This window comes from Portunus trituberculatus, chromosome 9 (assembly GCF_017591435.1).
Source record: "Portunus trituberculatus isolate SZX2019 chromosome 9, ASM1759143v1, whole genome shotgun sequence".
NCBI classification, from domain to species: Eukaryota; Metazoa; Arthropoda; class Malacostraca; order Decapoda; family Portunidae; genus Portunus; species Portunus trituberculatus.
In genome coordinates this window covers 10,036,673-10,050,934 of record NC_059263.1, presented here as the reverse complement: position 1 = coordinate 10,050,934, position 14,262 = coordinate 10,036,673, and the positions used below count along the sequence as shown (strand labels likewise).

Sequence of the window (14,262 nt, the reverse complement as noted above, 5' to 3'; positions counted from 1 at the left end):
TACGGAGGGACGAGCTGAGCGACCAATAACGCCTCCAATAGAACTCGCTTCCAAATGGCGTTGTCCTCGTTGCCAGGAGCCTGGGTGTCAGTGTGTGGCACGGTTGCTCAAGACGCCCACCGCTAGTTCCATCAACGTCACTCTCTCGGCCCACGCCATCCACGCAAGCATCTGCTGATGGACCATCAGGTTCAACTGCTACCATTTCACCACCACAGGTACAAGCTCTTCGCAGTGTTGTAGATAAAATGAAGACTCGCTGTAACTCCCTTGAAGTGCGTCTGGACACCATGGAAGGTCGACTGGCTAGCCTTGTCACAACAAGCCAGCGTGGAGGAACGGCTCACCTTGCTGGTGGACGCACAGCAAACGGTCCTCACTTCCATCTCAGCACTACAGGAAAGGTTTGGTAAATTAGAATCTCGCATTGATGAATTTAGCAGTGCTTTTAGTCCCTCTCGTACCGCTTCTCAGGCTACCACTCGTCCTCTCTCAGACACTCGTAAATTAAAGAAACATACTTAAATCTTTCGAACAGGACCTCTCTAATCTGTGCAATAATAACACAAAATGATGAGTAGTTAATGGAGAACATGTACCCTGTGGTCTTGTTTGGGGGTCATACACGTTTATGTCACATTGCCTCACTGAAATTAGAGACGTCACTCGGAGTCTAATCCGAATAGTAAACATTGCTATTGTCTATTGTATATATCTGGGGTTTGTGGGTATGTAAATGCCAGGAGTCTTAGGAACAAGAAGGACGAGTTATCTAGTTATATAGTTGAGGAGGACTTAGATGTTGTATGTGTCACAGAGGCATGGGTAAATGAGGAAAAGTTTAGGGAAAATAGGAAAGAATATGAAGTAGATAGATACATTATGTATTTACACCAGAGAATTGGTAGGATAGGTGGAGGAGTAGTTATTAATGTAAAAAAATCCTTCATTTCCAGTCAGGTTAATGGTTATTAAGGTAGATAACAGAGTAGAGTCCTTATGGCTGGATGTTAGAGTAAACAAAAGTAAGGTTATTAGAGTAGGAGCTTTTTATAGACCACCTAACCAGTCAGCAGATGTAGACAACCTTATGGTAGATGAGATAAATAGGGGTGTACTAGTCAGACAATTATCTTAGGGATTTTAATCTTAAGTCAGTAAACTGGGAGAGGATGGTAGGAGATGCTAGTGAAAATAAGTTTATGGAAAGTTTTCAGGATAACTATTTAGTGCAGATGGTAGATAAACCTACTAGGGGGAGGAAGGTTTTAGACATAGTACTAACAAATATTGAGCATTGTTTAAAGGAAGTTGAGGTAGGAGAGACTTTAGCAAACAGTGACCATCATATAATTAGATTTATCATTAATTCCAGTAGGGATAATATAGTGAATAAGACTAGAGTCCCAAACTATCAGAAAGGCAATTATGGTAGGTTACGTCAGTTATTAGGAGAGGTAAACTGGGAAGATAGTTTTGGAAATAAAACTGCACAGGAGATGTGGGATATTTTTAAGGTTGTAGTAAAGGGTATAGTGATGCAGTGTATCCCTTACAAAGATATAAGGCAGAGAAACAGGAAGCCATTATGGTGGACTCATGAGATAGGTAGCCAGATCAGAGAGAAGAAGAGGGCATACAGAGAGTTGCAGAAAAGTGGGAAGATGTAGATTTGATTAGGTACAGACAGGTCAGAGATGATTTGAGTAAGGTTATAAAAAAAGTAAAAGGCAGGCAGAGATAAAACTAGCTAGAGCTGGGAGTAAAGATCCCAAAAATTATATAGTTATTACAAGGTCAGTGATAAAAGAAATAAGGATAGGATTGGACCACTCAGAAAAGATGGTGTAGTAGTGGATCAAAATGAAGACATAGTAGAATTATTGAATGAACAATTTTCTTCAGTATTTACTAGGAAAGAATAGGAAATCCTGTTACAAACAGTGCGACGAGTAGTTTAAGAGCTTTAGAAAATATTGATATAAAACCGGGAATTATTAGGAAATTTATTCTTGAACTAGACGATAGGAAAGCTAGTGGTCCTGATGAGCTACATGCCAGAGTACTTAGGGAGGGTGTAGACAGTATTTCTGAAGCACTTAAGTTAATCTTTGAAAGATCACTTAGGTTTGCTGAGATACCTCAGGACTGGAAGTTAGCTAATGTTACTCCAATATTTAAAAAAGGTAGGAAGGATGATGCAAATAATTATAGACCGATCAGTTTAACTAGTATAGTATGTAAGATACTAGAGAAAATCATTAAGGGTAGTATTTGGGAGCATTTAAATGAGAATAGATTAATTAGAGATACCCAACATGGCTTTAGATCAGGGAGGTCCTGTCTTACAAATTTGCTCGATATCTTAGAATATATTACCAAGGAGTTAGATGATGGAAATAGCATAGATGTTATATATCTAGATTTTAGCAAGGCGTTTGATAAGGTACCGCATAGGAGGCTAGTGTACAAATTGAGACTACATGGGATAGGGGGTAGGTTAGTTGATTGGATTAGTGAATGGCTTTCTGATAGGAAACAGAGAGTAGTATTAAATGGGGCAATGTCTGAGTGGAAGGAAGTGGTTAGTGGGGTACCCCAAGGATCAGTGCTAGGACCTCTTCTTTTCTTGGTGTACATTAACGATTTAGATATAGGAATTAGTAGCAAAGTATCAAAGTTTGCAGATGATACTAAGATAGCATGTGCAGTACAGGGTGAAAAGGACAATTACAGAATACAACGAGACCTGGACAGGCTGATAGCATGGGCAGACAGGTGGCAGATAGAGTTTAATTCTAAAAAGTGTCAGGTTATGCATTTAGGTAAAGACAACACAAACTTTAGCTATGAGATGGAGGGATGTTGGCTAGAGGCAGTAGAGGGAAAGGATTTAGGAGTAGTGATAGACAGGACTATGAAATTTTCAAAGCAATGTTTAGAAGCAAGAAATAGGGCAAATAGGATCCTGGGTTTTATAAATAGAAATGTTAGTTATAAAAGTAAGGAAGTGGTGTGTAGCTTATATAATTCCTATGTTAGGCCCCATTTAGAGTATTGCATACAGGCCTGGTCACCCCATTATAGGCAGGATATCAACATGTTAGAAGAAGTTCAGAGAAGAGCAACTAGGATGATACCAGCATTAAAGCGCCTGGAGTATAGAGATAGATTAAAAGAATTAAACGATTAAAGGAATTAAACATGTTTTCATTTGAGATATGTATAAGAGGGGATATGATAGAGTTATTTAAAATGTTTTCAGATACAAACTACATAGATGTGAGATCTTTCTTTACTTTAGAGGAGGGAAGTAGGACTAGAAATCATGGCAGGAAGATTAGAAAGCAAGGCTGCAGGTTAGATATAAGAAAATATTTCTTTAGTCATAGGGTGGTAGACTTCTGGAATGCATTGCCAGAGAGGGTTGTAAATAGCACTAGTTTGACAATGTTTAAAAACAGATTAGATAAGCACTTAAATTTATTAGATTTATAATTATGTATAGCACTGCATGATAGTTTTTATAAGAAATTTGCTATAGTTAAACAAGACATGATCCCCATGTATGGGGATCACAGATTGTAGAGGAATTTGCTGCAGGACTTAGCCCTGTTAATGGGCCAAATATTTAGAATTAGTATATAATGTATTGTGTACTTGTAAGTGTATCTTTAAGTACTGATGACGAGGTCGCTGTGCGACTGATACAGGATAACCTAGATGGGCCCTGGTGGCCCTTTGTTATCCTATTATTTATGTTATATGTTATGTTATATGACTGTCTGTTGTTCACATCCTGGGTTTGTGGGTAACTGCTGAATAGGATTTTTATTGTGTCTGTAGTTCTTTTATCCAATGACGTGCCACCACCTCTTAACACCACAAGCTGCACCATTGGGAATTTGCTATATATATTCGTAGGCGGGGCACAGCTGGGCAGACAGGTGCATAGAGATCTGTGTGCGCAGTTGAGCCATGGCCACCAGTGACATTAGTTGTAAAGGTTGTGAATTTGATTACTGGGAAATCATCGCTCCTGCGTTGCAAATCAGTGTACAATCGAGAAGAGGACCAGCCAGGACCTTCATCCTTTCGTTAAGGTATTGTGAGGAGGGGTATTGGTAGAGGTAGAGCATATTGTGTGAAGCTATAAGAGAACCGGTGGTGGGGGGGAGGGAAGCTGTCCCAAAGCAAGGATACGGTAGGTTATGTTTATGTTAGGGTTAGGTTAGTGTTGCAGGGGGGGTCCAGGGGGGCTGCGTCTAGGTCAGGTTACATTAGGTTAGGGTTTTTAGGGTTAGGTTAGTGTTGGAGGGGGGATCCGGGGGGACGCAGCTAGGTTAGGTTACATTAGGTTAGGTTTATGTTAGGGTTAGGTTAGTGTTGTAGTGGGGGTCCGGCGGGAGACAGCCCCCCCGGTTAGGTTAGGTTACATTAGGTTAGGTTTTTTGTCCTTAGGTTTTTTTTTTTATCGCCATATCTCACCTCTTTTGGCTTCCGCCCCCCAAAACCTCGATTCCCCACGTGACCCCAAGCTTGTGGGGGGGGAAGGGGGTAATAGAAAAGAATATGTAAGGAGTTGCTGTTCTATAGATTTACCCAAGCTTGCTGCCCTTCAGAGTTATGTGTATCGCTTCCACCCACAAGTTATCTTCATTCAGGAGGCTTTCATAGAAGGGCCTCGACACGACAGAGAGGTTCCTGTGTTGACAAGCTATGTCTCCTATGTCCACCACGCAAGAAATGGGCTTATTACTTACCTCCACTCATCCGTACAACATAAACTACTACGTTGTTCTACTGATGTTGACACTACTTTTCAGCGTTTTGAATTAACTCTTGGGGCTGGTCAGATACAAATATGTAATGTTTATTGTGTTCCTGCTGGCCTAGTCACTGCATCTTTTCCACCACCAGCAGGTCAAGGAATGCTTTACATGGGTGACTTTAATGCCTCAACACCTAACACCAATGGACGCCGTCTTCCCCAGTATGTACGTACGTAGTAACCACCTCACACGCTGGCCTACTCAGGGTCTCTCACACGGGTCAGCCAGCACGCATTTGGGATAGGAGCATCGTGACGTCAGTTGGGCCCAACATAGGTTAAACACTTGAGCACACCTCTCCATGGTCGATCCCGCCGCTCATGAGGTGACACAGTTTCAGGTCAGGTCAATACGATGCCTAGTTCCTGTTCAGTGCTTTGGTGCTATAGTGACAAAGGGAAGACTGCAGGCACTGGAATTAGGTACTTTCGATTTCCCAAAAACGATGAAATTAGAAAGCAGTGGGTTCGTGCCTGTGACAAGGTCGATGACTTTAATTTTAAAAATGCAGTGGTGTGCTCCAGACATTTTATGCCAAGTGACTATGCAAGAGACCTCAAAAATGAATTTTTACAAACTGAAGTTCCAAGACGCAAGAGGTCATTGAAAGAAGAAGCTGTTCCATCCCTGTTTTTAACTCAAGGTAAGTTTTCTTATGTATTACAACTTCCAAGCATGTAAAAGTAATGATTCTCCTCTCTCTCTCTCTCTCTCTCTCTCTCTCTCTCTCTCTCTCTCTCTCTCTCTCTCTCTCTCTCTCTCTCTCTCTCTCTCTCTCTCTCTCTCTCTCTCTCTCTCTCTCTCTCTCTCTCTTTTCTTTTCTTTTCTTTTCTTTACTTTAAGGCTCTCTTTTATTTTCTTTACTTTAAGGTGTAGAGGTGAAGGAAGATTAAAGAGAGAAGAGGAGGACAGAATGAAAAGGGAGCGAAATTCCCCTGAGATTCAGTGACCAACTGCCATATAGTACACACTTGTGCTCTCTCTCTCTCTCTCTCTCTCTCTCTCTCTCTCTCTCTCTCTCTCTCTCTCTCTCTCGTGCGTGTGTGTGTGTGTTCAGACTTTACTTTAGAGTATTGAACTTGGAAAAAATTATGTCATTAACTCAAAAGTAAAGAACAATTTGAATTATTGTGCTTATTTTTTTGTAATAATCTTAGTAAATTTTTATTCAAGAAAACTATTATTGTAAAATGTACTAAATATTTATTCATTTTTACTAGATGAGTGCTCAGCTCAAGAGACAACAAATAATGATGTGGATGATGTTGGACTCATACAGGATGTGTCTTATGTGTCATGCACCTCCAGCAGTGAGACAAGTAAGTGTCAACCTCCACCCATAAATGTGTGTGTGTGTGTGTGTGTGTGTGTGTGTGTGTGTGTGTGTGTGTGTGTGTGTGTGTGTGTGTGTGTGTGTTTACCTAGTTGTCAGTTACAGGAAAAAGAGCCACACTATTCTCGTGTAGTCCTGCCTCCTGATCTGCACCTATCAAAATTTTCCTTAAATTTCTGTATAGTCTTTGCACACACTGTCTCACCATCAAGTTTGTTTCATGCTGCTACATTTCTATGAGGAAAACTGCATTTCTTAGTCTCTTCTGCAATCACTCATTTTCAGGTTCCTTCCATGTCCTGTGGTGCTCATTTCTGCCCAACTTCTTAATCCCTTCCAAAATCCTACATATAGTGCTATCATATCATCTCCCTTCTTTCCTCCAATATACTTAATACAGTTTTTCGAACCTTTCTCATATATTCACTGAGGCATGTAGGTATTTTTGTTGCATGTCTTTGGATTCTTTCCAGCCTCCTCTGTGTGTGTGTGTGTGTGTTTCACTGTTTGATCTGCTGCAGTCTCTGACGAGACAGCCAGACGTTACCCTACGGAACGAGCTCAGAGCTCATTATTTCCGATCTTCGGATAGGCCTGAGACCAGGCACACACCACACACCGGGACAACAAGGTCACAACTCCTCGATTTACATCCTGTACCTACTCACTGCTAGGTGAACAGGGGCTACACGTGAAAGGAGACGCACCCAAATATCTCCACCCGGCCGGGGAATCGAACCCCGGTCATCTGGCTTGTGAAGCCAGCGCTCTAACCACTGAGCTACCGGGCCGTGTGTGTGTGTGTTCTGATTAGCTTTTTAGAGCATGTATTCAACTTTGATTAAATAACGGTGATTTAACTCACACAGATCAATTAATATTAGTGATTAATAATTTTAAGTAATTGCAATACATAATTACATGAATAACACCATATAATTATTATAATATTTAATAACTAGTTTATTATTTCCTTTTAACTAATAAAGGAATGGAACCCTTGCCAGATGAGTGCTCAGCTCAAGACACAACAGGTACTGATGTGGGTGATAATGGACTCCAGCAGGATGTGTCTTATGTGTCATGCACCTCCAGCAATGATGCAAGTAAGTTACCTTACACCAGACAACCATAACTTTGAAATCAGATAAGCATTTAATTTGATTCTGGACAAGTTAATTGGGTATAGATAATGGGTTTAAGAAGGTTTTCATTAATTCATTATATATATATATATATATATATATATATATATATATATATATATATATATATATATATATATATATATATATATATATATATATATATATATATATATATATATATATATATATATATATATATATATATATATATATATATATATATATATATATATATATATATATATATATATATATATATATATATATATATATATATATATATATATATATATATATATATATATATATATATATATATATATATATATATATATATATATATATATATATATATATATATATATATATATATATATATATATATATATATATATATATATATATATATATATATATATATATATATATATATATATATATATATATATATATATATATATATATATATATATATATATATATATATATATATATATATATATATATATATATATATATATATATATATATATATATATATATATATATACACACACACACACACACACACACACACACACACACACACACACACACACACGGTTTAACGATAGATGTGAAAAGGCTAGAACAAGAAAAGAGGATGCATGGAAGAGGTGGAGAAGGAAAAGACGGATTAAGCAGTGGGAAAGTTACAAAAGAGCAAGAAATGAATATGTGTTGATTAGAAGAGAAGAAAGAAAGAAACAAGAAAAGGATATAATTGATAAATGTAAAGACCAACCAAGGCTTTTTTACAGACATGTGAACAACAACATCAAAAATAGAGAAAGTATTGAAAGTTTAGAAGTAAATGGAGTATGCAGTGAAGATCCCAGGAAATGGCAGAGGCTATGAATGGATGCTTTCGGAAGGTATTCACAAAGGAGACTGCTTTTGACAAACCACTGGTAATGGAACAGAAAGGGATTATGAAGGAGTTTCAAGTAACGGTGGAGGAGATCAAGAACATGATGGGGAGTTTAGAAGTGAGAAAAGCTGTGGGACCTGATGGGGTATCAGGATGGATTTTAAGAGAATGCAGGAGCAATTGGCAGAAAAAGTTTGTGAAGTAATTGATGCCTCATTAAGGGAAGGTGTAGTGCCCCAAGACTGGAAAAGAGCTAACATTGTCCCAATCTATAAATCAGGTAACAAGAGAGACCCATTGAACTATAGACCAGTGTCACTTACAAGTGTGGTAGCTAAGATGTGTGAGAGGGTGGTGAAGACTAGATGGACAGACTTCTTGGAGAAAAATGACATACTTTGTGAGTGTCAATTTGGTTTTAGGAAAGGGCGTTCATGCACGACAAACCTGATATGTTACTATTCGAGGGTGATAGATGTAATACAGGAAAGAGATGGTTGGGCTGATGGAATATATCTGGATTTAAAAAAGGCCTTTGATAAGGTACCACACCAGAGACTGATCTGGAAACTTGAAATGGTAGGAGGAGTGCATGGCAGTTTACTAAAATGGATGGAAGACTTTTGGTAGGAAGAGAAATGAGAACAATAATTAAGGACAGACCATCAGAATGGGGATTGGTGGAGAGTGGAGTTCCACAGGGATCAGTGTTGGCACCAGTAATGTTCGCAGTCTACATAAATGACATGGTGGATGGGGTGTCCAGTTATGTGAGCCTATTTGCAGACGATGCAAAATTGTTACGAAAAGTGAGATGTGACAAAGATTGCGAACTACTCCAGGAAGACTTGGACAGAATATGGAAATGGAGCTGTACATGGCAAATGGAGTTCAACACGACAAAATGCAAGAAAATAGAGTTTGGCAAGAGTGAAAGAAGAATCAGGAGTATGTACAAGATAGGAAATGAAGACATAAAACCAGTCATGAAGAAAAAGACCTTGGGGTGACAATTACCAATGACCTATCGCCAGAGAGACATATAAACAAAATAATTGGAGAAGTATTGAACTTATTGAGGAACATAAGAGTGGCGTTCGTATATCTAGATGAAGAAATGATGAAGAAAATAATTACTGCAATGATAAGACCGAGGCTTGAATATGCAACAATACAGTGGGCTCCGAACTTAAAGAAACACATAAGGAAACTAGAGAAAGTACAGAGGGCTGCAACGAAAATGGTGCCTGACTTAAGAGATTTGACTTATGAAGACAGACTGAAAAGAATGCAACTTCCAACCCTGGAAAACAGAAGAGAAAGGGAGACCTGATAGCAATATACAGAGTGATGATTGGCATGGAAAAATGGATAGGGAAGATCTGTGTATGTGGAATGGAAGAATGTCGAGAGGGCATGGGAAAAAAACTAAAAATGGCCACTTATAGGAGAGATGTGAAAAAATATAGCTTCCCTCATAGAAGGGTGGAAGCATGGAATAGTTTAGACGTGGAAGTGGTCAACGCAAGGAATATTCATGATTTTAAGAAAAAGCTGGACATTAATAGATATGGAGACGGGACAACACGAGCATAGCTCTTTTCCCGTATGTTACAATTAGGTAAATACAATTAGGTAAATACACACCCATTGTGGCTGTGATGGTAGTATGAGAAAGGTTTGGTGATAATGGTGGTGGTGGTGGCAATCATGGCATAGATCTAAAAATAAGTGGTAGTAGTGTTAATAGAGGTGGTGGTGGTGTGAGAGGATGGTGGTGGTAATGGTAATGTGGTTAGGTTGTGTGTTTTGAAGGAAATAGATTTTTTAATAAAGAAAAAAAAAATTTCAGACCTGCCCTTGGACGTACATATTGCTGCAGGATTTGCTGACACAAAAAATGATTGTACAAGTTTAAAAGAAGGTGGTTCTATAGAAGAAACCAGGACATGGGACAGATTTGGAGGTTTTGAAGGAATAGTTCAGGAAAGTGCAATTGGTATTAGTCAATTGCTAGAAAAGAGAATAGAGAACTTAGAAGAAGAAAACAGACAACTAAGGGAAAAATGTGAGGCATTGAAGGCTAATGGGTCAGATTCTAACAAAAATGTTATTCAATCCACATTTGAAACTGTTTTACAACCAATTTTTACTAAAACACAAATATCGGCCTTAATAAACAAAAAAAAAGTTAAATCTTGGTCTGAGGATGACATAGGTGGAGCATTTATTTACTCTGAGAAGTATTAGCACCAAGTGCTATGAATATCTCAGAAATGTAAAAAAAATTCCATTACCATCTGTTTCAACCCTTAAATGTGAGCCTGGCATTCTGCATTCAGTGTTGTCTCTGATGAAGTCAAAGGCAGATACATTAAGTACAGTGGAGAGAGTAGCAGTTGTATCTTTTGACGAAATGAATATTGCCTACTGGTAGAGCGACGCATGCTCGAGGAGGGATGCTCAATCAAGTCATCACGTCTGGTCTGGCAGCAACCCGTGTCAACTGTTCTTCCAATCCTTCTCTCTTCTCGGATCACGTTGCCCTCAAGTTTCACTACTCTGCCAGCAGGTCCAGAATCTGTCCACCATCATCCACACATCAAGATACCTCCAAAGTATTGTCCTACATACTGTGATGATATACATATATTTCAATAGAATTGTATGTATTGTATTTATAGTAACATTATTATGAGTTGTATATGTTTAAGTGTAGTGTGAATTATTATTTTGTTTTAAACCAAGACGGTAATAGTGACCCCGTGGCGAAGATGTAAACATTTAGAGTGAAGTGTGAAATCTGAGAGGCTCTCTAAAGGCCATGTCACACTAGCACTTTTTCCGTCGTTTTTCAGAAAATCGACAATATTTTGGCTGCGGCCTGTCACACACAAACGGTGTTTCGTCGTCACTTTCCGTCGTCACTTTCCGTCGTCACTTCCCGCCAACACAATGTAAACACAAACATGGAGGCCACGCTGCGGCAAAAATACGCTGCTCTGAACATAATACTGTGTATTACAAAACTTAGACGAGCTAAACAAGCCAAAAAGCGTGCATGGATGCGTTCATGGTTAGTGGTAGAACCAATGCACATAGTACCAGGAGGAGACGCGGGGGTAGGACAAAAACTCACCAGACAGAAACTCAACGGACAAAAACTCACCGGACATTAATTCATCGGACAAAAACTCACCGAAAAATGTTTAAGGAGGACAAAAACTCACTGAAGCTGAACTATAATATAATATTTAAAATCGTAAAAGAATGTAAAACTTAAATGATTTATTAATAAAATTAATATGAAATTAATGAAATTCCTGGGTTTAAAAGCGGATACAATGCCCAACAGCTCGAAGGAATTCCTCTGTGGATTTTCTACCGGCAACTATATCTTCACATAGATTCTTTAAACGTTTCTGAAGACGAATATAGTTTCTCTTGGTTCTCTTCTTTGGAGGTTCGCCTCGGTCATCTTGCAGCATCATGGTTTTGACTAGGGCTTCATCCTTCCTAATGTTATCAATAACAGTGTAAAAAGATGGATGAGAATGACCAACAAGCTGCTTGAACGATGAATTGCAGGTTTCACTCATATTGTTTGTTCGAGCTTCATCATTTAGGGTATTATTGTGCACATTCCGTATATCTGGCGGAAAAGAAGGTGGTAGTCATCGAATATTGCATTGCAGTGCTTCTGGATCTTCATTATTTCCAGGAAGTCGTACATGACGGAATGTACCTATAACATATGTCCTGTCAAAGTGTGAAAGGAGGTCTTCAAATTCTTCAGGAGTGTTGTCCTTCAAAAATGCCATACCTTCCTGGACCTTTTCTAATGGAAGAAATGCTAACCCATCCATCATTCCACAGAACAGTCTGCAACCATCATTTTCACGGTAGCGATTCACAAGCCCTAATTCCTGTATCTTACGCCATGTACTTTGCGTCAAGTGGAAAAAACATCCTTTAGTGGTTACATGAGGACCTTAAATGCTACTGACAGCCTGCATGGCGGATTTTTCAAAATCTAATACAATTTCTGTGGGATCTGGTGTGAATCTTAGTCGTTCACAACCATCTACAATACTTTGAAGCAGTTCTTCATATACATTTTGTGACTTTCCTGACAAGAATGCATACACGTAGGAAACTGCTGTTTCACCTAATGGTACTCTAATAACATAAAGTTGCTGGAAAATTTCTGGAGCCATAGCAAAATTCCCGTCCATAAACCACGTACGGGTCCGGCACATTAATCGCAAGCACTCATCAGTAGCATATACAACCATTCTGTTGCAGGCATCCGAACAATAACGGATAGTATTTCGAAGCATGTTTCGTAATGTATCGTAAAATGTCTTACTTAGTGTCGAAGCATGTTTCAAATGTTTCAAAATAGACTCTCTTTAAAGCGTCGTAACATGTCTCAAATCATGCTTTGTTTTTATCTTCTTTTTTAGATGTTGTTCGGTGAGTTTTTGTCCTCCTTACACATTTTCCGGTGAGTTTTTGTCTGGTGAATTACTGTCCGGTGCGTTTTTGTCTGGTGAGTATGTCCGGTGAGTTTTTGTCCACGTCCCGGAGACGCGGCAAGTCTTGTGGTCTTGGTCTTGGTATGTAAACAAAGGCGGAAAATTTGCAGACGGAAACGATCCCTATTGTCTGATAAATTCATGTGATAAGTTCATGCAGAACATTGAAAAATCAACAGAAATCACATTAATCGACGGAAAAAGTGCTATAGTCTGACCAGCCTTAATTTACGGTCATGGGGGGGGCGAGCATCTCTGTACAGTGTTGCCACGTTTTCACTACTGTTCTGTTAATCTCTCTCTCTCTCTCTCTCTCTCTCTCTCTCTCTCTCTCTCTCTCTCTCTCTCTCTCTCTCTCTCTCTCTCTCTCTCTCACTAAAGAATCAAAGGTAAGCAGAGAGAGTAATTTATAATTGTATATATATATATATATATATATATATATATATATATATATATATATATATATATATATATATATATATATATATATATAAGTGAGTGGCACGAGGTCAGTCACGTCGCCACCACAATGTGTCAAGGCCACCAGCTGGGTGTGGAAGAGTTGCCGCTGACAAGTGAAAAATACTTTTTTTTTTTCCACTTAGGTATTGGCATATACTATTTTGTAAAAATAGAAACTACACATTAGCTTGGCTTACGAATTATGAATGCGATTATGCCTCACCCTTGAAATTACTGTAAAAGCCAGTAAATGTGAGCATTTTATCTTATAATTATAGCAACATCTGGTACTACAAGGCGAGGCTATTCGGCCTGGCCAGGCTGGGTTCATCAGTATTGCCGCCATTCACAAGACTTCTACTATTTTTTTTTTTTTTTTTTACTTTGGATAGTAGATTATTTCTTTTTTCCATGCTCATTATCTTATATCTGTAACGCTGATATTATTACACACCCTAAACATACGCTAAGTACCATTATAAGTTACTACAGTTGATATCAGCAACACTGTTGAATATGTATGCCATGTTTGTATGGTACTATATAGTTTTTTATGCATATGATGGTTACTGTTGATTCAGCCATCTATATACACAAGTCGAAATTTTATACATCTGAATTGATGGTATTTGTGATGCCTTGTACACCAATAACTTCCATTTCACATCGCATTTTTTTGGAAACGTGGCAGAACTGTAGAGTTCCCCTCGCCCCCCCATAGCCGTAAATTAAGCTCGGTCAGACTATAGTGTGACACCGCCTTAAGATGGCGGGATAGTGAAAGGGTGTCGGGAAGGCTGGGGTTGTTTTGGCCAAGATTTGTGGTTGTTGAGTGGTTTTGGGAGCTCCCTCTCGTCGTTTTGTGAGTATTGGAGATTTGTGATTTTAGAGTAGAAACTCAATAAATTTGTTACACATGACCGACCTTTTCTTAAACCAAATTAGCTATTTGATAATAATTTGTTGTCTTCAAGAAACTCAATCCATTGCTTCTTTATTACTCTTTCACACATCTTGCATATTACACTAGTCAGTG

The 14,262-nt window shown here is 38.6% G+C and overlaps 1 protein-coding gene across 1 annotated transcript; it reads left to right on the top strand.

Annotated features, from left to right (window-relative positions):
• The first annotated feature begins 4,392 nt into the window (after positions 1–4,392).
• On the top strand, positions 4,393–10,873 carry LOC123501361. The gene is made up of 4 exons (XM_045250162.1): positions 4,393–5,475; positions 6,053–6,151; positions 7,155–7,271; positions 10,076–10,873. The coding sequence occupies exons 1-4, from the start codon at positions 5,187–5,189 to the stop codon at positions 10,471–10,473; spliced, it is 903 nt and encodes a 300-aa protein (XP_045106097.1). The 5' UTR covers positions 4,393–5,186; the 3' UTR covers positions 10,474–10,873.
• The last annotated feature ends 3,389 nt before the right edge of the window (positions 10,874–14,262 follow it).